This window comes from Lycium ferocissimum, unplaced genomic scaffold, assembly GCF_029784015.1.
Source record: "Lycium ferocissimum isolate CSIRO_LF1 unplaced genomic scaffold, AGI_CSIRO_Lferr_CH_V1 ctg2681, whole genome shotgun sequence".
Taxonomy (NCBI): Eukaryota; Viridiplantae; Streptophyta; class Magnoliopsida; order Solanales; family Solanaceae; genus Lycium; species Lycium ferocissimum.
The window spans coordinates 23777-46560 of NW_026723178.1; the positions used below are offsets into that span (position 1 = coordinate 23777).

The window sequence follows — 22784 nt, forward strand, 5'->3', positions numbered from 1 at the left end:
CAGTTAACACATAAGAAACATTGAGAAGACTTAAGTAGAAAAGTACTTTACCCTTCCATCTCTTGAAATGAGTACCGTTGAACCGAAATGACTTGTTAAGATCTCCCACTTTGACATCTGCAGATTTTTCAATTGTAGCCATGAATCTCCTCAAAATTGTCGGTGATAATATAATAGAAAATACAATTACAATTGAAAAATAAAATGAAGAAATAAATGTATCTTCAGGTTGAGGCGCGGATATCTCTCTTTCTTTAAGTAGATTCAAGTCCACTGCAGTATTTCTTTACCGTTCCAACAGTAATCTTCCTAACTTGTCCCCTCCAGGATACAACAGCCCAGCCACGTCGTACAACTCAACAAACTCTGGACAAGATGTTGAGTCCAAAGCTCCACAAAAAAGAACACCTTCCTTCCACTAATAAACTCTCTTTTATTTTCCTCACTTTTTCAAGAACTCTCCAATGTATATTTTTCTCTACACATATAAAGTAAGGATGATAAACTATTTATAGTTGAAGAATTCATTCTTGTAAATTGAATTGGATGAAAATAGTGGATTAGTGGGATAATAAAGTAGTGTGAATATGGAGAATAATGACTAGAAGGTTACAAAGAAAATAAAGTGACCATTATGAGCCATTAAAGTGCAGGTTTAATGAATAGTGGTTATGAAAATTTCAAAGGAACTTATGTCCACATTCATCCATTTACTCAAATCAGTAATTAGGGAAATAATGGTCCTAACGTGAATGGTAAATGCAGCATAATGGATAAGGAAGCAAATGACACATTTTAATATAATTATAATAATATTAAAATGATCAAAATATCCTTCACTCAACAATCACCATCGTTAACAATTACCATTTTTATGCCACCACCACCAAACACTATATCATCAATCATCTCCACCGTCTTAACTATCACCGCTGCCAACCATCACTATTGCCCCTCAACTACTACCACTATTTTCAGGCACTACTATGTTGAAAAGGTCCTAATATGTAGTGGGATCATTTGGATTATCACAACTCTAGCAGGTGGTTTGAAATTGATTCTAAAAGAACCTAAAAATGGAACGAACCTAGTTAACTTTTATGAGTGTAAGGAATAAAACCTAACAATCAACTTACCGCTTTTGTTGGCATATTAGATGTCACTGAACATAGTTCATGAAAAGCATCTATCTAAAGTAATCGTTATCTATAGCCTTGACTACAGTCTCCACCACATCTATTTTCTACCCGCTTGTAGTAGCGTACCACACCAACTATCTTCTCCATTCACAAGTTTAGACAAAATATTATACCATCTTATGCATGCAACCAAACTAACCTAAAGAATTATGAATGACTCACCGTCATAGTAATATATTTTAAATAGCTTGTGATATCGTTATGTGTGTTTGTGAATAAAATGTCCCATTTGGCAAGTGGATAAATAGAGATAATGGATGGTAAGGCCAAGGAATTATTTTATTTAAAAATGTCATTATCCCTCCCTTTTCTTGTCATTATGTTAATTTATACCCAACTGTATATTAGAGTCTGAAAATGCATAGAGGAGAATTATAGGAAGACATATGGAATCTTTGAATATTTGATTGTAAGTCCTTTTCATCGTTTAAATCAATTCAAGAGGCTAAAATTATACTTATAATAATACAAAAGGCCTAGGACCCATAATACTAACTCATAATTACCTACTTCCTGTCTTTTCGACTGTCAATATAACATATTGATTAATGTCATTGACCCTTTGGCAGAGGGTTTGATATCCGATATTGCTTCGTAAAACAATTATGTATGTATGTGAGCATAGATGATATATTTCCTTGTTGATAAGGAGCTTTATGATCTCTTAAAGGACTTGTCTAACAGAAGTCCAGATTAGTTCGAAAGGCAGATTTTAGATATCAGATACAATCATAACTACTACTATGTTTTAATCTTAAATACGTCGGGGTAAACTATATAAATTCTTACTGACCATATGATTTTATATAAACTCATCTCAGATCAATATACATGAAAATATAAATAAAAAGTAGTACTAGAAGTTCATTTATATATATATTTTTTATTGACGTACAGATATGTGAAAAACTAAACAACTTGTCAAAAAGCATATAATGTAAAGTAAAAATGTTAACAAGACTAAAACGTATTATGAATTAATTGATATTGTTTATATAGATTTTTCTCTCATCATACCCTATCTTTCACTAAGTGTGCATGAACCTCAAGAGATTGTAGGTTTTTCAAGACAAATTTCTTCAAAGTGAATTTTAGATATTGATGGAATGCTTCAAGAAAAGAGGCTCCAAAACGAGAACTATTTGGGGCATTGAATGCTCTTAACAATCCAAGTAGTTATCATCAAGGGTTGCGGTGAGATGGATAGAATTCCTTCAGATGTCTCTGATATCAAAACCTAAGAACGAAAAAAAAATCTTAATAGAGAACGCCTCTCCCCTTTATTGAGCCTTATACGAAAAGAATTTGGTTTAGTTAGGACCCAAAGCTAGAGGTGGATCCAAAATTTGAAGCTTGTGCGTTCCCAGCTAGCTGTGTCTATTGTTACTGGGTTCTCAGCTCAAATTTCTTATATATTTGAAGGATTTCATATTATAAATATAAGGTTAAGATAAAAGTTGTGGGTTCCCGTGAACCCACACCCAATGATGTGGATCCGCCCCTGCCCAAAGCAGACACCAAACGTCTGGTGAAAAACAAACTAACTACTAATTGGTAAGAATCACTTAAATACTTGCCTATTTCTATTAACCTCCAAGGATATTTTCCTAAATTTGAAAATTGTAAATGTTCAAAGCAAGTATATGAGCTAAGAATTGTGAGATGTTACCATATATACCCCTTATCCTTCTTCATGTTATGACAAAGTAGAATGATATAAAAAGCCTTAAGGATTCAGAATCATCCAAAAAAAACCAAGAACTTTATGTAACAACTTTTTCAGTAAAGCCAGTATATAAGTTACCAAGAAAAAGACACTAGTGATGCAAATATCCTCATCCTCATCAAGAACTAAGAAAATATCCATGGCTTCTTCTTCTCTATTTTTCTTGCTTCTACTGTTCATAATCTCTATTGCATCTGCAGAAATCAAGTCAAATTATCTTCCAGGAACTTACCAATCTTCACTAGTAAAGAAACATGAAAAGACAAAAATACCCTTCAAAACTCATTACTTCCCTCAAATTCTTGATCACTTCACTTTTCTACCAAAGAGTTCTAAAGTGTTTTATCAAAAGTACCTCATAAATGATAAATATTGGCATAAAGGAGGACCAATATTTGTCTACACTGGCAATGAAGGAAATATTGATTGGTTTGCTGCAAATACCGGGTTTATGCTTGATATTGCTCCCAAGTTCCATGCTCTTCTAGTCTTCATTGAAGTATGTGCAAAATCTTGAAATGCTTTCATATGTACTTTGTAGGGAAAATGTTTTTTGTACTGTACGAAATATCTTAATTTTATATTCTATTATATTTTGGTGTCCTTCATATTCTTGTTACTATTAGAAATGGTCTCATCTTTACCATTTTTTGTTTAATGTAGCTCTAACGTGGTTGGGTAGATTCCATGTGTCAAAATACTTTAAAAAACTTTAAATTCTATTCATTTCCTTTTGACTACGGTTTAAAATTATCTTCTCTTATCAAAGCTCTCCTAACCAGGATTGGTGCTAAAGTGGTGGAAGGGGTCATCTAAATCTCCATTTCCCCAAATCAAATAGTAAATACAAGTTTATTTTAATGTATATATAGCATAAGATGAACCTCTAGTGAAAATTCTGCCTAGACCACTGTCTCTAACCATATTAGAACTCCGTCAAGGGAAATATGAAAAACTATTTGTTAGCGACAAGACTATACATGACTCCAAAATATAGCGGAGGGTAATATTAAGATATTTCGTATTGTAAATGAGTATTTTTGACTCTTTTCTGTTTTTTCCTAAATCTCTTTTCTTATTTATCTTTTTAGTGGGAATGAAATTAATGACAATGTTTTTTTTTTTCTTTTTTAATTGGAATTTTTTAGCATAGGTTTTATGGGGATTCAATGCCATTTGGAAATAAATCTTACAAGTCAGCAAAGACACTGGGATACTTGAATTCACAACAAGCACTTGCTGATTATGCTGTTCTGATAAGGAGCTTGAAGCAGAATCTTTCTTCTGAATCATCACCAGTTGTGGTTTTTGGTGGCTCTTATGGAGGAAGTAAGTAAGATTGAAGAACCCCACAAAACAAACAAACAAAAAAAGAAAAGAAAAGTGAAAACATAAGTGAAAACGTTTCAACTTTTAGCTGATAATGTGCCTATTAATATTATAGATGGAAATGACATGACATTCATGAGTGGACCTATTGAGTGTCCAATCCATGTGGATCACTAGATAGTACAAAAACATGCCAATTTCTGACGGAAATGTTCGAGGGAATTTTGTCATAAGCTGAAATTTCGTATCGGACATCGTTGGAAATTCACATTTTTTAAATAGTGAGAATTTGCATTCTATGGTTGCTAAATACCTATTCTTTCACTTACTGCGTTTGTCAATAGGGCGGAGGTACAAACAACGAAGGTTACTAGTTGAACATTCTTCGTCAAAAAATTATACTGTGTATATAGATTAATACTATACTTCTTAAATATATAAATATTGAACGTCCTTAGTAAATTTCCCGAATTCGCCACTATTTGTCAAATACATAGCTGAACAATTCATATATAGATTTCACTCTTAAACACTAGTTTGTCTTTAATTCCTCTTTAAATTTTTTTCCCTTTTTTTTTGTTTCCAACAGTGCTGGCTGCTTGGTTTAGACTAAAGTACCCTCATATAGCCAATGGTGCAGTGGCATCTTCAGCTCCAATTCTGCAGTTTGACAAAATCACTCCTTGGTCAAGCTTCTATGATGCTGTTTCCCAGGATTTCAAGGTTTGTGATACTAAGTCTAAACAACAGATTAAGCCCTTCTTAAAATCTTTTGATCCAACATGTCAACACTCAGAGGTGAAGCTAGGGGGACGGAAGGGGGTTGCAAAACCACACTTTTGACGTATTTCTTTTTTATGTATATATAGTAGATGATAAAACCTCTAATTCAGAATCTTTCCTCCGCCACTGGCCACACTCATGCACCCTATGCTCCTTTAAGAATAGGATTCAACTTGATTATATACACAAACAGTAAGAGGCGGCAACTATTGCCTTATTCACTGGATTAAGCTGAACTTGAAACATTTGACATGAAGTATAAGTATATTTTTTTTGAAACTGAACATGAAGTATAAGTATATGTGAAAAATTAGTAAAGTTTCAGCAAATATTAAATTATGAACGCATAGCTTTAGAAGTGCAATAACAGTTTGAACTTAAAGGTTTGAACCCATCAAATCTAAATTCTGGATCCGCCTTCGCTGAATTGTCAATAAATTTTTTACTATCAGTGTTTTCAACCTATTATAACAGGTAACTTGCCTTATTTTCCAGGTCGTCATTGATTAAATTTATTATGGATAGTTACATTAATTATATTTTAGGTGATATCATAATGTAAAAATTCATTCACTATGGACATAACTTAAAATCGAATAGGTTTTATTCATAAAATCTTTGTTTCTTTTTTCCCCTCACAATAGGAGGCAAGCTTGAATTGTTATAAAGTGATAAAGGGGAGTTGGGCAGAGTTGGATGCTTTATCTGCACATGAAGAAGGATTGACTGAAGTTAGTAAACTTTTCAGAACTTGCAAGTAAGTCTCCTAATACAAAAATGAACAAGAGATAATTTTTTTCATTATAGCATATTACAAGATCAATTTAAGAGTCATTAAAATAATACTATGATTTATACATATTTCAGAGGTTTGCATTCAGTTTATTCAGCTAGGGACTGGCTATGGGAAGCTTTTGTATACACAGCAATGGTGAATTATCCTACTGAGGCTAACTTTATGATGCCATTGCCAGCATATCCGGTAGAAGAGGTACCTAATTCTGCTTTAACTTATCAGTTAGATTTGTATGTAATTATCTTATGAATACTTTGATTGTACTTTTAGGGCATAAATTTAGGGAAAAGGTCTAAAGTAGCAATTATTGTTGCAAAATGATCTTTTGCACTCCTTTAAAATGTTGGGGGTCAACTATGACCTCACTATTACCAAATTGCACACATTTGCTTGTATTTCCAACTCAACTAACGGAATCGTCACAAAATAATAAAAGGTCCAAAGTTGTGTTTTGTAACGATTTCCTTAGCTTAGTTGAAAAATAAGGGCAAATATGTGACAATTTTATAAAGGCAAGGTGGGCATAATTGGCCCCAACTTTAAACGGATGACAAAAGTAGACAATTTCGCTAACAATGTGTATTTTCCTGCACAATCAGTGTAGTTTAAACCTAGTATAGCAGGTTAATTACCCTTTTTTTTTCTTATTAATTTACCAGTTAATGCTTGCCATATATTTATTTGTAATGAAAAAGAAATCGCCTCGTCTTTGGGAATACTTAATAACTTAAGTGGGGACATTGCATATTTCTCTTCTGAGATAAGAATGATTATATCACATACGCTTAAAGGGGGCAACGAAAATAGATCACCAAGTTCATAAGTAACCTGATTGTGTAAATATTTTTATATCGTCAGTTGTAAAGCTCAAACATCTTTTTTTCTTTTGAATTAAGATGTGCAAGATAATTGATGGATTGCCAAAAGGAGCTTCAAAACTCAGTCGGGCATTTGCTGCAGCAAGTTTATATTACAATTATACACAAACAGAAAAATGTTTCAATTTAGAAGGTGGTACTGATGCTCATGGCCTTCATGGTTGGGACTGGCAGGTACGTAAAACTTTACATAATACACGTCTTAATCTTTTCCAATTAGATTATCCTTCGAATTTATTAGTGGCAGATCCAAAATTTAAACGACTGATGACTGCAGAACCGGTGAACTTAGGAGGCGTTTGGACATGCCGTTCGAAACCATGAGATGAAACCAGCGTTTGGACATGCATTCCATCTCATGGTTTCAAACTGTGGTTTGAAACCCCAAATCATCCAAAAAGGCATGATTTGGGACTTCAAACGATGGTTTCAAAAATTTTAAATATAAAACTTGACCCATAAGTTTATATTTTATAAAAAAAAACCCATAAGTTGGTAAATATTTTTAATAATTACTCGCACCAACCATTTACCAACCTCATTAACTTCCACCAACCTTTATTTATGTCTACCATGTGGGAGGGTTCTATTAAAAAGTAGTTACATCACTATTCACGTCAAATTTTTCATTTTTATTGAACTAAAGTTTGATCAATTGGTGTTATATTTTTTAGAAAGACCTTCTAGTAGCGTATTAATTTGTTATGAACTATGACTTGCTCATTTAGTAAGATTATATAAGAATTGGGAATGTTTTGATAGTTTTCATAACTTGTAGGTTTTTATGTTTATAAGAGAAAATACAACTTAAGATATCCAAATTACATGTCCAAACATGATTTCAAATCGTGGTTTGAAACCATGGTTTCAAACCATGATTTCAAACCATGTCCAAACGGCTCCTTAAAGTTGGATTTCCCACTAGTACTTCTATTAAATTTAGTTGAGAAAATGATCAAATTTACCAAATATTATTAGAAATTGAACAACTTTTCCCTCTGCTAAACTTTTGATCTAGTATTATCCTGTTATTAGGAAGTTTAATAGCACCCCCTTTATTGTCTTTCATTTAAGGGTAATTTTAAACCATAATCAAAGGTTAAGGGTAAATTTGGGCATTTTTCCTTGAAAAATTTGGACACGTGTAGTCCATCCATTCATCGTGAGGTTCCCATTAAAGGAAAGGACAAATACGAAATAATTTGCTAAAGGCAAGAATATGAATAAACCAAAAGTTTAACGGTGAGCAAAATTGAACTATTTCAAATAGCATAGCATCAAATTTGAATCTTTTCCCGTCTTAGTTTGGTTATGATTTGATTAAAAAATGGTTTTGAATTCTTGGTCCAATTAATACAGACGTAATTGATTGACTGTTTAGTCCTGATTTCTGAGTTTCAGGCATGTACAGAAATGGTTATGCCAATGACTTGTTCAAATGAAAGCATGTTTCCTCCATCTTCCTATAGCTACAAGGAGTTCAGACAAGATTGCAAGATAAAATATGGAGTTGAGCCTAGACCACATTGGATCACTACTGAATTTGGTGGTTATGTGAGTTCTCTCACTTGTTTTTTTGGTTTTTTTTTTTTTTTTTACAGTCCTGTGTTGCTCGAACTTTTCAAAAGTGTTCTTTGCACTCGTGTTTGATCCACAAGAAGTGCACTATTTTTGGAGAATTCGACACGCATCTTGCGACATTTTTGAAGAGTCTGACCAATACAGTCTCAACTTAATATTTTATGCAAATGTTCTTTGCATACTTTGGTTTTCATTCTAATAAGAATAAAGTATGTCTATAATTTCAGAGAATTGAACAAGTCCTTAAGAGATTTGGCAGCAACATGATATTCTCTAATGGAATGCAAGATCCATGGAGCAGAGGAGGGTAAGTTTGAATATAACTTCTATACAATGACAGTGTAAAGAGTATCAATTTACTTAACTGATAACTACAGTCTATATACCTGAAAAATAAGACAAGTTACTCGTTTATAGCTTAAAAATATGTTGATAGTATAAAAGTTCTTTTCAACTGTTGGTATATATAAGTTAAATTCTACTCAGACTAAATCTATATAAAAATCTCACATGGTCCATGTGCTGAATTTTATGCTACAACAGAGAGTTTTGTATGATTATAAATCTTTTTCTTTTCTTCATTCATTTATTCCTTTATTTCACCCCAAACAGGTTCAAAATAATTTCTTGTGGATGTTAATGTTAGAGGCGGATCTGAGACGGACTCTGTTGGTTTTAGTTGAATGCATAGGCTCGAACTTTGTATACATACGCGAAAATTTTAAAATGTATATATATATCTAATAAGAACATACTCATTGTAAAACCCACAAACTCTATAAATCTTGAATTTGTCTGTGATTACCGTTACTCAAATTGATTTTTTTCTGTTCTCCTTATGACAGTGTGCTGAAAAATATATCAGCTAGCATTGTGGCTCTGGTAACTCAGAAAGGTATCACATGCTTCTGTATATCATCATCTTAATTAGAGACATTGATTTATTTTACAAGTAATAGTTTCATATTTTAATTTTTCTAATTATTTAGGTGCACACCATGTTGACTTTCGATCTGAGACAAAGAATGATCCAGACTGGTTAATCATGCAAAGGAAGCAAGAAATGGCTATTATTCACAAGTGGTTAGAAGAGTACTACACAGATCTCAAACAAAATTAGATATGATATGCATATTAGTGTCACTTGTTTCAAGGCACATGCATTATACCACTTTGGACATAGTGGAAGAGAATAAAAAGGTGTTATGAGAAAAAAGAGAAACTATATTGAGTTTAATTTCTACAAACTGAAGTCACATATAACTGCATATAATAAGTTTGAACTAATTACCTGAAATATAAGACGGACAATCTGCTACTGCAAGCACGTAAAGTTGAATTAAAATGTAAAAATAATATGTACAATTGGTATTATGTATATCAAATCCAGCATAAAAACACAAGGAATATTATAAATGAGGATTATGGTCACATATACTTGCGAAAAGTTATCGCGAGCATTTGCATTTTCCTAAAAAGATTGTAAGGAGTCCTAGTCTCGAGTTCATGTGGGGCATCATTTCATTCTCGTAATGAGAATGAGTGCACTGCACGCATGACCAAACAAGTTGCTCTCTCACCTCGCAACAACGACGTCTCTCTTTTAAGTTAAGTCATTTCCTAAGACGGTTCCTCTTATTCAAAGATAATTCAAGGCGAACTGTTTGTCTCACGAACTTCTTCTTGGGCCGATCTTGTAATAGGAATATGAGAGTGTTTGTATGCACGTGTTTATTCATATACAATTACCTCTTAGATCGTCTAATGTCTCGTCTGGGTATCGTCTTTTCTCTTGATCGACTCTAATTACAACTTAATAGTGAATTTTGAGAGTCAACCACTTCCTCGCTCTAGCTAAAAATATGCCTCTTTGAATTATTGTAATTGTCGAAATGAGTGTTAAATCTATTTTATTTTCACTAAGAATTCAGTTTGATATAATCTGAATTTTTCCTACCACGAAAATTATATTCGAAATGCAATGTGACATATTTGGAAGTACAAATAAATGCATCCAAAAGATCAGATGAAATGCTTCATCTTAATTGCATATTTTCCAAGTATGTCTAAATCCTCCACAAATGCCAGCCAAGACAAATTGTCCATGCTTCTTTGTTCTTATCCAATCACAATCAACCACTGTCCTATAATTCTACCATTAAGGAAATTACTTCAACTAGAATTCTTAATTCATTTTATTTGTACTTGAAATTCTACTAGTAAATGAGAATTAACTTCTTAGAAATGTAACGCAATATAAGAAGAGCTAAACATCCTCATAATCAGTCTGATTTGCACTATGCCAATTTTTTTTTTTATTTGCTTAATGCAGTAACACCGAATATTCTGTCGTGTTATCTTTTTGATTGACGACTGAATTTGAATCACTTAATTAAAACTGCAAATCTTTTTTGCTTTTACAATCATTATTTGCTCTGGACAAGTCTCTATTTACTCAAATCTAGTGCACATTCTTAGTGTATCACTAAAGCGACATTCTCTTCATGTGAATATGACATTTTACCACTATTCTATGCATTACATGTTGCACAACCACCAACAATCTCCAAATCGATAACTACTACGGCTACCTTCAGCCTTTCCCTTGCGCTAGCTAACACAACACAACCATGATCACCAACTAACCAATCATGAGCCACATCCATCATCAACTACCGCTACTGATATATCTCCTTTAACAAACGCATAATCACCATGTTGTCGATTACGCGCAATACCTACTATCATCAACTCTCACCACTAGCCATAACCATAACCATCACACATTTTTAGCCACCCCCTGCACAACTAGCTCTAGCCACATCACTAGACTCCTCAATGACTACCACTAACAAACACCCATTATCGTCGACCACCGTTGTTATCAGAGGCGGAGCCACATTGGCTCCAGGCGGTTCATCCGAACCCCCTCGGTAAAAAATTACAGTGTATTTTCAAAGTTAAAATTGTTTTATTATGTATATATAGTAGATGGTGAACCCCCTGACTTCGTCGTGTATTTACCTTTTAGAATTTTTGAACCCCCTAGATGAAAATCCTGGCTCCGCCACTGGTTGTTATTACTATTTTCTCTAGATTTTAGAGTATATTTCATCAAACAAACAATTTCTTTACGACACCATGTAAATTACGAATTTTTTTAGTACTTTGTAAATATAACATCTATTATAAATTTTGTTTTGGATTTTATTTATATTAGTTTTTGAATAAAGATGAATATAATTATATATTTAGATGTTGAGAAAATAAACAATCATTAAGTATTTAAATTTAGAAAACGCTTAATAGTCAAGCATGTAGTCATATTCAGATATCTTAATCTTCAAAAATACGATCCTTTTCTCATTTAAAAAAATGAAAAAAAGGAAAGAGAAACATTGCTCCCAATCAAAATTTTATTAGAGAAAGAAGAGAATAATCGACCAATTTGAACATGCCTATAATCTGCTTCGATCTGTCTTGAATGAAGGAATTAAGACGGGATGTAATTAAATTAATTTGCTTGATTATAATAAATCTTTTATATTATCAAATATAATATTAATATGTTACTTATCATTTATTTAAATTATTAATTAACATTAATTATAATAATTTTGTAAATGATTTAACTATAAAATATTTTGTATATAACGCATATACTTCCTTTATCTCAAATTATTTGTCTTGTTTTGGTTTACACGCTCCTTACGGAATTTAGAAGGATTATTTGACTGACTTCCCCTTATTAATGTCTAAGTTATAGTTATCTCCATTAAATATTTTACTCTATTCATGTATAATGTATCATCTCCATTAATAACAAAATTCTACGAAGGATAAAATGAGAACAAATAATTAATTGTGTCTTGAACTCCTAAAACAACTAATAATTTGAAATAATTTTTTTCAGTAACCACGACACATAATTTGAGATGGTAAGTTAAAACGCATTAAAAAAAGGCTTAATGCTTATGCGACCCCTTAAACCTGATCCTTTTTTCTATTTTGGCACCTTAACTAAGAGTTGTTCCTATTGAACCCATGAATTCGTCCTCGAGTGTGTCTATCAAACCGCCTAAATTTGATTTTTATTAGAAGCATAAATTAAATTGAGGAAAGAAGGTGGAATAATATTTTAGACATGTGGTAAGCTATGCTTTAGGTCATGGATATGTCGATTTTTGCTGGTTCTGCTCTTCCACTATCAGCTTAATTAAGAGCTACTTCACTTTTTTTCCTCACAATTGCTGCTAACCTTAGCTAAAAGATGGTATAATTAATAGAATATATATTAGCATGTTGCTATATTAAAGATGAAATACTATATAAATCGAATTGTGTTTCCTAGACATACCTAAAGACGAATTCAAGAATTCGATAAAAATAATAAGTAATTAAAATATCAAAAAAAAAAAAAAAAAGTTTAGGGGGCAGGCATTAAGCCTTAAAAAGAAAAAATACCCCGCAAAATAAGGAAACGAGTGAAGAGCAAAAAACCAAAAAAGGAAACTAGAGTGAAGCATAGATGTTAACCCACAAAAAAAAAAAAAGAAAAGAGAGAAACTTGACGGTGGACTTTCAACAATCTTGTTAATCCAAATGTCAACTTTCACCACACAACCGACAGCACACTCCCACTAAACCAAAAATAAAAAACAGTGGATATTTACCGTAACACCTTCAAGAGAGTAGATCCAAAGTATGCAGTACTAAAGTAGTAAATTAATCACTACCCATTTTAGCTCACATCAGTATGAAAATCCCCAGTTAACCCATTATAGTAGATCCATTTTGCCTTATAGATCTCACTTCCAAAGGTAGAAAAAACCCAAAAAGAAAAAATGGCAAGGCAATCTGGGAATTGTTTAAGATGTTATTTAGTGATATTTGCTGTAGTTTCTGCACTTTGTGTATCTGGTCCTGCTATTTATTGGAAATTCAAGAAACTAAGAGTAAAAGCTGCACAATCTTGTATGCCTTGTAAATGTGATTGTTCTCCTCCTCTTTCCCTTCTTGAAGTTGCTCCTGGTATGTAAAAAGATCCTATTTTTGTGCTTTTATTTATCTAAAGATCCTATTTTTATGCTTTGTTACTTGGTTTGCTTTTGTGGGGTTTCTTTATTTGGTTCATTCTTTAGCCTGGTGTTAGCTTTATTGTAAGTTTTGAGGTTCTAGTGCTCTTTGATTGCTAAGTTTCAACCTATTTTTGTGCTTTACTTATCAAAAAATCCTGTTTTTATAGGTTTGTTACTTGGTTTCCTTTTGTGGGGTTTCTTTATTTGATTCATTCTTTAGCCTGGTGTTAGCTTATTGTAAGTTTTGAGGTTCTAGTGCTCTTTGATTGCCAAGTTTCAACCTATTTTTATGCTTTACTTGTCAAAAGATCCTGTTTTTATAGGTTATTATTGGTTTCCTTTTGTGGGGTTTCTTTATTTGATTCATTCTTTTGCCTGGCGTTAGTTTTATGGTAAGTTTTGAGGATCTTGTATTTGGTGATTTGGGTTCTTGAGCTGTCATATGGGCGTCAGTACTATTTGTGTTTCTGCTGTTTGTGTATCTGGTCCTGCTATTTATTGGAAGTTCAAGAAATTAAGAGTAATAAAAGAATGCTCAATCTTGTATGCCTTGTAAATGTGATTGCACTCCTCCTCTCTCCCTTCTTGAAGTGGCTCCTGGTATGTAATTTAGCTTATTTTAGATCCAAGATCCTATTTTTATGCTTTTATTTACATAAAGATCCTATTTTTATGCTTTGTTACTTGGTTTCCTTTTGTGGGGTTTCTTTATTTGATTCATTCTTTATGTTTATACATATGTTACTTGGTTTCCTTTTCTGTGTTTTCCTTGTTTGATTCATTCTTTTGAATGGTGTTAGTTTTATTGTAAGTTTCGAGGATCTTGTCTTTGCTGATTTGGGTTATGTCATATGGGCATTAGTACTTATTTTTCTTGGGTGTTTTCCTAGGTTGAATTGGACTTAGGTTATAATCTTTAGATTGATGGTAGATTTTTGGTTACATGTTAAGAGTTGATTAAGTAACCTCTTAATTATCATGTTCACTGTTATGTTTTGCTTCAACAAACTGCTCTATTGCTCCCAAGTTTCAACCAATTTTTGTGATTTACTTATCAAAAGATCCTATTTTTATGCTATACTTATCAAAAGATCCTAATTTTATACGTTTGTTGTTTGATTTCCTTTTTTGCGTTTTCTTTGTTTGATTCTTTCTTTTGCGTGGTGTTAGTTTTGTTGTGAGTTTTGAGGGTCAAATTTGAGGATCTTGTTTTTGGTGATTTGGGGTTCTTGTACTGTTATATGGCATCGTCTTTTTTTGGTATTTTCTTAGGTTGAGGTTAGAATGTGGGTTATAATGTTTAGATTGACAGTAGATTTTTGGTTACATGTGAAGAGTTAATTTAAGTAACCTCTTAATTACCCTGTTCACTGCTATCTTTTACTTTGTGTATCTGGCCCTGCTATTTATTGGAAATTCAAGAAACTAAGGGTAAAAGCTGCTCAATCTTGTATGCCTTGTAAATCTGATTGTTCTCCTCCACTTTCCCTTCTTGAAGTTGCTCCTAGTATGTAAATTTCAGCTTTTTTTAGATTCAATATCCTATTTTTCTGGTTTTATTTATGTAAAGATCTTATTTTTATGCTTTGTTACTTGGTTTCCTTTTGTGGGATTTCTTTATTTGATTCATTCTATTGCATGGTGTTAGCTTTATTGTAAGTTTTGAGGTTCTAGTGCTCTTTGATTGCCAAGTTTCAATCTGTTGTTATGCTTTACTTATCAAAAGATCCTGTTTTTATGCTTTGTTGCTGGGTTTTCTTTTTTGGTCTTTCTTTCTTTGATTGATTATTTTGCCTGGTGTTAGCTTTATTGTAAGTTTTGAGGTTCTAGTGCTCATTGATTGCTAAGTTTCAACCTATTTTTATGCTTTAATTATCAAAAGATCCTGTTTTTATAGGTTTGTTACTTGGTTTCCTTTTGTGGGGTTTCTTTATTTGATTCATTGTGGGTTTCTTTATTTGATTCATTCTTTAGCCTGGTGTTAGCTTTATTATGCTTTACTTATCAAAAGATCCTGTTTTTATAGGTTTGTTACTTGGTTTCCTTTTGTGGGGTTTCTTTATTTGATTCATTCTTTAGCCTGGTGTTAGCTTTATTGTAAGTTTTGAGGTTCTAGTGCTCTTTGATTGCTAAGTTTCAACCTATTTTTATGCTTTACTTATCAAAAGATCCTGTTTTTATAGGTTTGTTACTTGGTCTCTTTTTGTGGGGTTTCTTTATTTGATTCATTCTTTTGCCTGGTGTTAGTTTTATGGTAAGTTTTGAGGATCTTGTATTTGGTGATTTGGGTTCTTGAGCTGTCATATGGGCATCAGTACTATTTGTATTTGTGTTTCTGCTCTTTGTGTATCTTGTCCTGCTATTTATTGGAAGTTCAAGAAATTAAGAGTAATAAAAGAATGCTCAATCTTGTATGCCTTGTAAATGTGATTTACACTCCTTTTTCTCTTCTTGAAGTTGCTCCTGGTATGTAAAAAAAATCCTATTTTTATGCTTTAATTTATCTAAAGATCCTATTTTTATATGTTTGTTGTTGGTTTCCTTTTGTGGGGTTTCTTTATTTGATTCATTCTTTTGCGTGGTGTTAGTTTTATTGTTAGTTGTTTTGAGGTTCCTTTTTTTTCTTTGGTTGATAAAAATGTCAACTATGAGGATCTTGTCTTTGGTGATTTGGGTTCTTGAGCTGTCATATGGGCATTTTTACTTAGTTTTGTAAATGTGATTGCTCTCCTCATCTTTCTCTTCTTGAAGTTGCTCCTGGTATGTAAAATTCAGCTTTTTTTAGATCCAAGATTCTATTTTTACGCTCTTATTTATGTAAAGATCCTATTTTTATATGTTTGTTGTTGGTTTCCTTTTGTGAGGTTTCTTTATTTGATTCATTCTTTTGCTTGGTGTTAGCTTTATGTAAGTTTTGAGGGTTCTAGTGCTCTTTGATTGCCAAGTTTCAACCTATTTTTATGCTTTACTTATCTAAAGATCCTATTTTCATAGGTTTGTGACTGGTTTCCTTTTCTGGGGTTTCTTTATTTGATTCATTCTTCTGCCTGGTGTTGGTTTTAATGTAAGTTTTGAGGATCTTGTCTTTGGTGATTTGTGTTACTCAGCAGTTATATGGGCATCAGTACCTATTTTTTCTTGGGTGTTGTTAGGTTGAGGCTGGATTGTGGGTTATGATGTTTAGATTGATGGTAGATTTTTGGTTACATGTAAAGAGTTTATTAAGTTACCTCTAAATTTTCATGTTCATTGTTATGTTTTCCTTCAACAAACTGCTCTAGTGGTCTAAGTGTCGACCTATTTTTATGCTTTACTTATCAAAAGATCCTATTTTTATGCTGTACTTATCAAAAGATCCTATTTTTATACGTTTGTTGTGTGATTTCCTTTTTTGGGTTTTCTTTGTTTGATTCATTCTTTTGCGTGGTGTTAGTTTTGTTGTGAGTTTTGAGGGTCAAGTTTGAGGATCTTGTCTTTGGTGATTTGGGGTTCTTGTACTGTTATATGGCATCATCTTTTTTTGGTATTTTCTTAGGTTGAGGTTGGATTGTAGATTATAATGTTTAGATTGACGGTAGATTTTCGGTTACATGTAAAGAGTTTATTAAGTAACCTCTTAATTACCCTGTTCACTGCTATCTTTTACTTTAAACAAACTGCTCTTTGACTGTCAAGTTTCTACCAATTGGTTCTTGGAAATATCAGATGCCGGTGAGAAGCAGATTGTAGCATTGGTATTGGATTTGGTTGGCCTAAAGACCCTTCTGGTCCATCTCTTTTGCACTGATTGTGTTCAAAGATGTGATAAGGTAGAAGTGGAATGAAGGTCTTGCCTCTAAAAAAACTAGACACTTTTAGATAAAATAAATGGCTAATCTTATTATTATTGCTAGACTTGGTAAAGCTTGAGGTCAGATCGGATGTAGTAGAAGCTTAAGAGAAGCTTTGATTGACGATGTGCTCTGATACCATGAAGGAAAATAAGGGAGCGGTGCGTAGTTATTGTTGCAAAGAGCTCTCCGCTACAATTTTTCCTTCCTGGTTTCAGAGTTCGTTGATCAAGCCTCGCCTTAAGTTTCTACCTTTTTGGCCCATAATTAAGCAAACTATGAAGAAAATAAGCTTCGTAAATATGTGATTTTATGCTTATGTGGTAACAAGTACAGAAAAAGTCTAAGGAAGTAAATGGTTCTCTAATGTTGTCTTTAGTATCGGATTTGGTCGATGCTATCCTTTAAACTAGCCTCGGAGGCTGGTAAAAATATTAAAGGTGCATGACGGGGTGTGTTCTGCTTTTGCATTTTGGTTAAATCCAGAAAGGAGAACAGATGAATCAATGCTTTCATTAACTAACTTGTTCCGCTTGCACTTTGTCAGAAACTTGTCCTTCTCGCTAAAAGTGGGGATGAAGGTCTTGCCTCTAAAAGGATCAGGCATTGTTTAGATAATTAAATGGAAAATCTTATGATTATTGCTCGAGCTTAGTAAAGATTGAGGTCAGATCGGATGTAGTAGAAACTTGAGTGAAACTTTGATTGACAAGCTCTGATACCATGTAGGAAAATAAGTGAGCCGTGTTGTTAGCTACTGTCACAAGGAGCTCTCTGCTACCATTTTGCTTTCATGGTTTCAAAGTTTGTTGATTAGGCCTCGCCTTAAGTTTCTACTTTTCTGTTCCCATAATTAAGCAAACTATGAAGAAAACGAGAGAAATCCTTTTATCCCACTCGTGAAACTTGAGTTTCTTAAAAGACAAACTATTGAGTATTTGGTCGAAGCGAAATGGGTATAGTGGTTTTTGTTTATAAGTACAAGGTAATTTATTGATATTTCTCCCGATATTGATCTGGTACAAAGAGCGGAATGGGACATAGGATGTTGTGAATGGGCCTGGACCAGTATTGGCAAAGCAGCCCAACATTGGGTTAGTGACTATGTTTGGGATCTGGGTTGATAAATAGCGACTTATGGAAGCAAAATAGGCTTATGCGTATTGTTGAGAAAATGTCTAATGTAACAAAGCAAATCACACACACTTCTAATACTTCAACAGTGACAAGGATGTTACGACTAAACTCAAACTACTACAGGATTTAGAAATACTAAACTGAAATACAACACTAAGGAGGAACAGATAGGGATGGGAAGACGGAAGATACACAAATAGAAATATGGAGATGAGAAGCTTAGACTCAGAGGAAGGGGATGAGAGGAACAAACATTTTCTCCACAGTACGCATAAGCCTTTGCTCCCATAAGTCGCTATTTATCAACCCGGATCCCAAACACAGTCACTTAATCCAGTGTTGGGCCGCTTTGCCAATACTGGTCCAGGCCCATTCACAACATAGGATCTATGTAGACGACACCTGCTAGTTTTGGTTGAGGCATAGTTATTGTTGTTGTAGAGGTTCAAAAATCTGTCTTTGCTGAAAAGTAAGGGCTGAAGAATGTGGACTTCAATTACATGCAACATATATCCGATGTTCATTAATTACTCCTTATATTCTTTTCCAAATGCCTCTAAAAGTACGATGCAAAGTTTCCATCCTGCATTGTACTTTTTAAAAAAGTACTATGCAGAGTCTCCGTCGTGTATCGACTTTTCAGTTCTTCTTGAGAAACCGAGGTAATTCTGCAAAGTACCAAGCACTGTATTGGTTCCTTTTGACTAATAGACGATGTCAAATTCCGTACAAAAACATAGGCTTCAAAGTTTATTATCCTAATGACTGTTAGCTGTTTAGACTTCGCTGAAAGGTAGGTTATTGTTTCTAGAGTTTAAGTTATATACACCGTCAGTGTAAATAATTTTTACACTATCAGGTCATTTTACCTTTGTAGCAGGTAAATATCTTATTTTTAAGATTTCAAATCTCACATTTTAAGGAAGCTTATCTATTGATAACTTTTGAATGACCTGATGGTGTAAAGAATTATTTACATTGACGGTGTATAGAACTTAAACTCTTGTTTCCATAGCTGGTAGAGCTGTTAAACTGAACTCTGTGACGCTGCTTGATTGCATTTTTTCTTTTTTTCTTTTCCGGTATGTCTTCACTATGGAATATACTAGTGTTCAATGTTTTTTGGTATTTCAACTCTTTGTGATAGTTTCTATATATATAATTTATAAGGTGCAGTAGATGGAATTTGATTTACCAATTAAACTAACATTGTCCTGCTCTTGTTTTCCACTTGTGCAGGCTTGGCCAACCTTACAATTACAGGTGAGCTTTCTATTCGGACTCCTCTTCACTATCTAGTATTTACCCTTTATTCTTCTCTTCAAGAAAGAATGTTATGTACTTATGTCACATTTTCACAAGAAAACTTGGAAATTTTTCGACCTTTAATACAATTAATTCTATGGTTATGCATACCCCACTGCATTCTGATGAATACGAAAAACTATAGTCCTTGAGAATAAGGCTAATTAGAGCACCCAAGGGCCTAGTGGTCAATGAAGTGAGTTGTGAACCATGAGGTCTCAGGTTCAATTCCCAACCGAGGAAATAACTAGTTGAGTTTCTTCCCATCTGTCCAAGACTTGACCGATAGAGTTACCCGGTACCTCTCCTGGTAGGAGGTAGCAGGTATCTCGTGTAATTAGCTGAGGTGCGCAAGCTGGCCCAGACACTAGAGTCATTAAAAAAGAAAGAACAAAGCTAAGATGATACTGACAAACAACACTAAACTGATTATCACCTTGACGATGGATGCTTTATCTTCTGAAAGATTTGAGTCGGATTTGAGTTTTTCCTTAAACTAAGTTCGACCTTAAACCAAGTTATTTGCTAAGTGAGCACTTCATGACTATAACCCTTTTATAGAGACGCTGCCTAAATCCTTTTTCTGCAACTTTGTCAGTTCCTATAGCATATTTTGGATCCTCAGATACGGTTATGAACAACTATGGAGTGTATAGTGCGTAAACCAGAAAGTCTCAGAAGTGGGGAAAAAAGCTGCTTTGGTTCAAGGAACATGCTCATAGATGCTATATGTAATTTACAATGCAATAAATATGTTACCGTGCCACCAATACAGTTTAGAGATATTAGTTGTGATTTCTTTGTGCAGAGTGCCTTCCACTTTTCCATGTTACAAACCCAAAGCCTATTCATACTGCTCACACCCAAGAGTGTGGCCTAGTGGTCAACGAAGTGGGATGATAACCATGAGGTCTCAGGTTCAAATCCTAGTGGAGACAAAAATACTAGCTGATATCTTTCATCTGTCTAAGCGGAGTTATCTGGTACCTGTGTTGGTGGGAGGTAGTAGGTACACCGTACCAATTAATTGAGGAGCGCGCAAGCTGGCCTGGACACAATGGTTATAAAAAAGAACTATGCATACTGCTTTTGGATGTATTGCTTCTATTAGATCTTGCTTACCTAGAACTTCTGCAAAAAATTATTTTAAGCTGAAATCATGACATGCTACATTGTAATGTTTCACATGGCATAATCAGACTGCGGGAAAGATGATCCGGATCTTAAGGAAGAGATGGAGAAACAGTTTGTGGATTTATTATCCGAAGAGCTGAAGCTGCAGGAGGCTGTCGACAAGGAGCACGTCCATCATATGAACATCACCTTTGTGGAGGCGAGAAGATTAGCTAACGAGTACCAAAAGGAGGCTGAGAAGTGCATTGCTACCACCGAAACCTGTGAAGTCGGGAGAGAAAGAGCTGTCGTGTTGTATGCCAAGGAAAAAAAGTTGACTTCCCTCTGGGAGAAAAGAGCGCGCCAAGCTGGTTGGAAAGGAGAATAAAAAACACCACAGGTGAAGAACTCAAGTTTCAAATTTTGTTGCCCACTTTGTAGCTTTATGTTAGTTGTATTCTCTCTATGAGCACAAAATTGCTCATATTTCTTCATCTATATTTGTATTTACTCACTCTCCTGTACCTTGTCATGATCATATTGAATATAAACTTTCCCATTATAGTTCCATGATCCGCATTTTCGATTAGTAACTTCAGCATTGATTCGAAATAGAACCCTTTATTGATTCCATTATGCCCTTTTTTATCCATTTACCAGAATCCCTGCCAAAGTGAAGTTTTATGATCATAAGTTCTCGGGTTTGAGCCATGAAAATTGAGAATCTTTCGACGAGGGAAAGGTTTACCCCTTAATAGGCCTCCTCGGCCTGAGTTCAGATTAATTGAATTAGTGTATTTGGAATATTTGATGATTAGAAAAAATTCTAAGTACCACGCTAATTTGATTATTTTAAAAGCACGAATATAAAAGTTGGTTGACTAAAATAACCTTTAAATATTGAACGAATTTTTATACCCTTTTAGTCTAATTTTATCATATTTTTATTGATTATTTTGGTAAATAGGAAAAACAACGTAATTAAAAATAGAGTTCAAAACAAATACGACTTCTGAAATTTAGTTCCAAATCTAATTAATTAGTTTTTGCTGTCACATTCAAATAAGGAAATATCAAGCTAACCTTATTTGTATTGGACTGTTCTTGTGATTGCAGTTTGTGCGTTTAAAATTGGGCAATTTGCAGGATTACCCTTCGCTGGGGTGGTCTTTAATTTTTGTCCCTCAAAATGGTGGTCTTTAACTTTTCTTTCTTTACGAAATTAGACCAAATACCCATTTGGCGTAATTTGGGTTTTAAAGTGAATTGCAAATTCACGCCCAAGTGCCCGATTCCGCCTTAATTTGCATGATCGATTTAAAATTCTCATTTTTGTGATTTTTTTTTTTTTTGGAAATTCGGGCGTTCGAACCATAACCCTCGAGCAGATTAGGTGAAGGGCAAAACTTAAAGACCACCAATTTGAAGGCCGAAAATTAAAGATCACCCCAAATGAAGAACAATCCGCGCAAAAAAAAGTTTAGTAAAATTTTCACAAACAGTTATCTTTTAATTTCTTCTAACAACCTATAACTACATGTTCTACATTTACAATTCGTAGCTGGAGGACCTATATTTAGCTAGTAGATGCGTCGACTTAAATATAGGATAAATAAAACGAAAATACACACGCTGAGAAAATTGAAAGTGCTATGTTTATGGAAACAAAATCTATTCCAATTTAAATTAAAATCAATTTTTAATGTTCCCTGATTCACGCAAATATCCTCTCATTCTATATCTGATCTCATATCTCATTCAAACAGCTAACAAATTCAAAAAAATTTGAATTCAAAAAGTACATTCATATTTTTAACAAAAAAAAAAAAAAAAAGGTTCAAAAACTAGTTCATCAAAAAACTTTGAAAAATAACAAAATCAAACCAGTGAACAGAGCTCGTTTTAAACGACGAATATATATTTGAATTTATCTGTTGAAATATTGAATTCAAGTTGAGTTCATAATTGAGGTAACAACGTTTTCACTGCAACTTTTTTATTTTTTGATTTTTCTGAAATTTTAAAAAAT

The 22784-nt window shown here is 33.5% G+C and overlaps 2 protein-coding genes and 1 long non-coding RNA gene across 3 annotated transcripts; all 3 read left to right on the plus strand.

Moving 5' to 3' along the window:
• The first annotated feature begins 2936 nt into the window (after positions 1-2936).
• LOC132043655 (uncharacterized) lies at positions 2937-9527 on the plus strand. The gene is made up of 10 exons (XM_059434128.1): positions 2937-3424; positions 4074-4254; positions 4844-4977; positions 5682-5794; positions 5905-6028; positions 6730-6885; positions 8113-8265; positions 8520-8599; positions 9138-9187; positions 9282-9527. Exons 1-10 carry the CDS (start codon positions 3023-3025, stop codon positions 9410-9412), a joined length of 1524 nt encoding a protein of 507 aa, XP_059290111.1. The 5' UTR covers positions 2937-3022; the 3' UTR covers positions 9413-9527.
• A 3303-nt stretch (positions 9528-12830) lies between these two features.
• LOC132043658 (uncharacterized) lies at positions 12831-21325 on the plus strand. The gene is made up of 3 exons (XM_059434134.1): positions 12831-13323; positions 19577-19600; positions 20842-21325. The coding sequence occupies exons 1-3, from the start codon at positions 13137-13139 to the stop codon at positions 21141-21143; spliced, it is 513 nt and encodes a 170-aa protein (XP_059290117.1). The 5' UTR covers positions 12831-13136; the 3' UTR covers positions 21144-21325.
• Positions 13840-18919, plus strand: LOC132043659 (uncharacterized). Its single transcript, XR_009411887.1, has 2 exons — positions 13840-14642; positions 16523-18919. It is a non-coding gene; the product is annotated as an uncharacterized LOC132043659 (long non-coding RNA).
• Positions 21326-22784: the final 1459 nt, after the last annotated feature.

What these genes read in the sequence shown, in the direction of transcription:
- LOC132043655 (XM_059434128.1), top strand. Translation starts at nt 3,023, where the DNA reads ATGCAAATATCCTCATCCTCATCAAGAACTAAGAAAATATCCATGGCT. An exon ending in TGGTGGCTCTTATGGAGGAA is followed by an intron (nt 4,255 to 4,843) that starts GTAAGTAAGATT and finishes TGTTTCCAACAG; the next exon opens with TGCTGGCTGCTTGGTTTAGA. An exon ending in TTCATGGTTGGGACTGGCAG is followed by an intron (nt 6,886 to 8,112) that starts GTACGTAAAACT and finishes TCTGAGTTTCAG; the next exon opens with GCATGTACAGAAATGGTTAT.
- LOC132043658 (XM_059434134.1), top strand. Translation starts at nt 13,137, where the DNA reads ATGGCAAGGCAATCTGGGAATTGTTTAAGATGTTATTTAGTGATATTT. An exon ending in CCTTCTTGAAGTTGCTCCTG is followed by an intron (nt 13,324 to 19,576) that starts GTATGTAAAAAG and finishes CCACTTGTGCAG; the next exon opens with GCTTGGCCAACCTTACAATT. An exon ending in GGCCAACCTTACAATTACAG is followed by an intron (nt 19,601 to 20,841) that starts GTGAGCTTTCTA and finishes TGGCATAATCAG; the next exon opens with ACTGCGGGAAAGATGATCCG.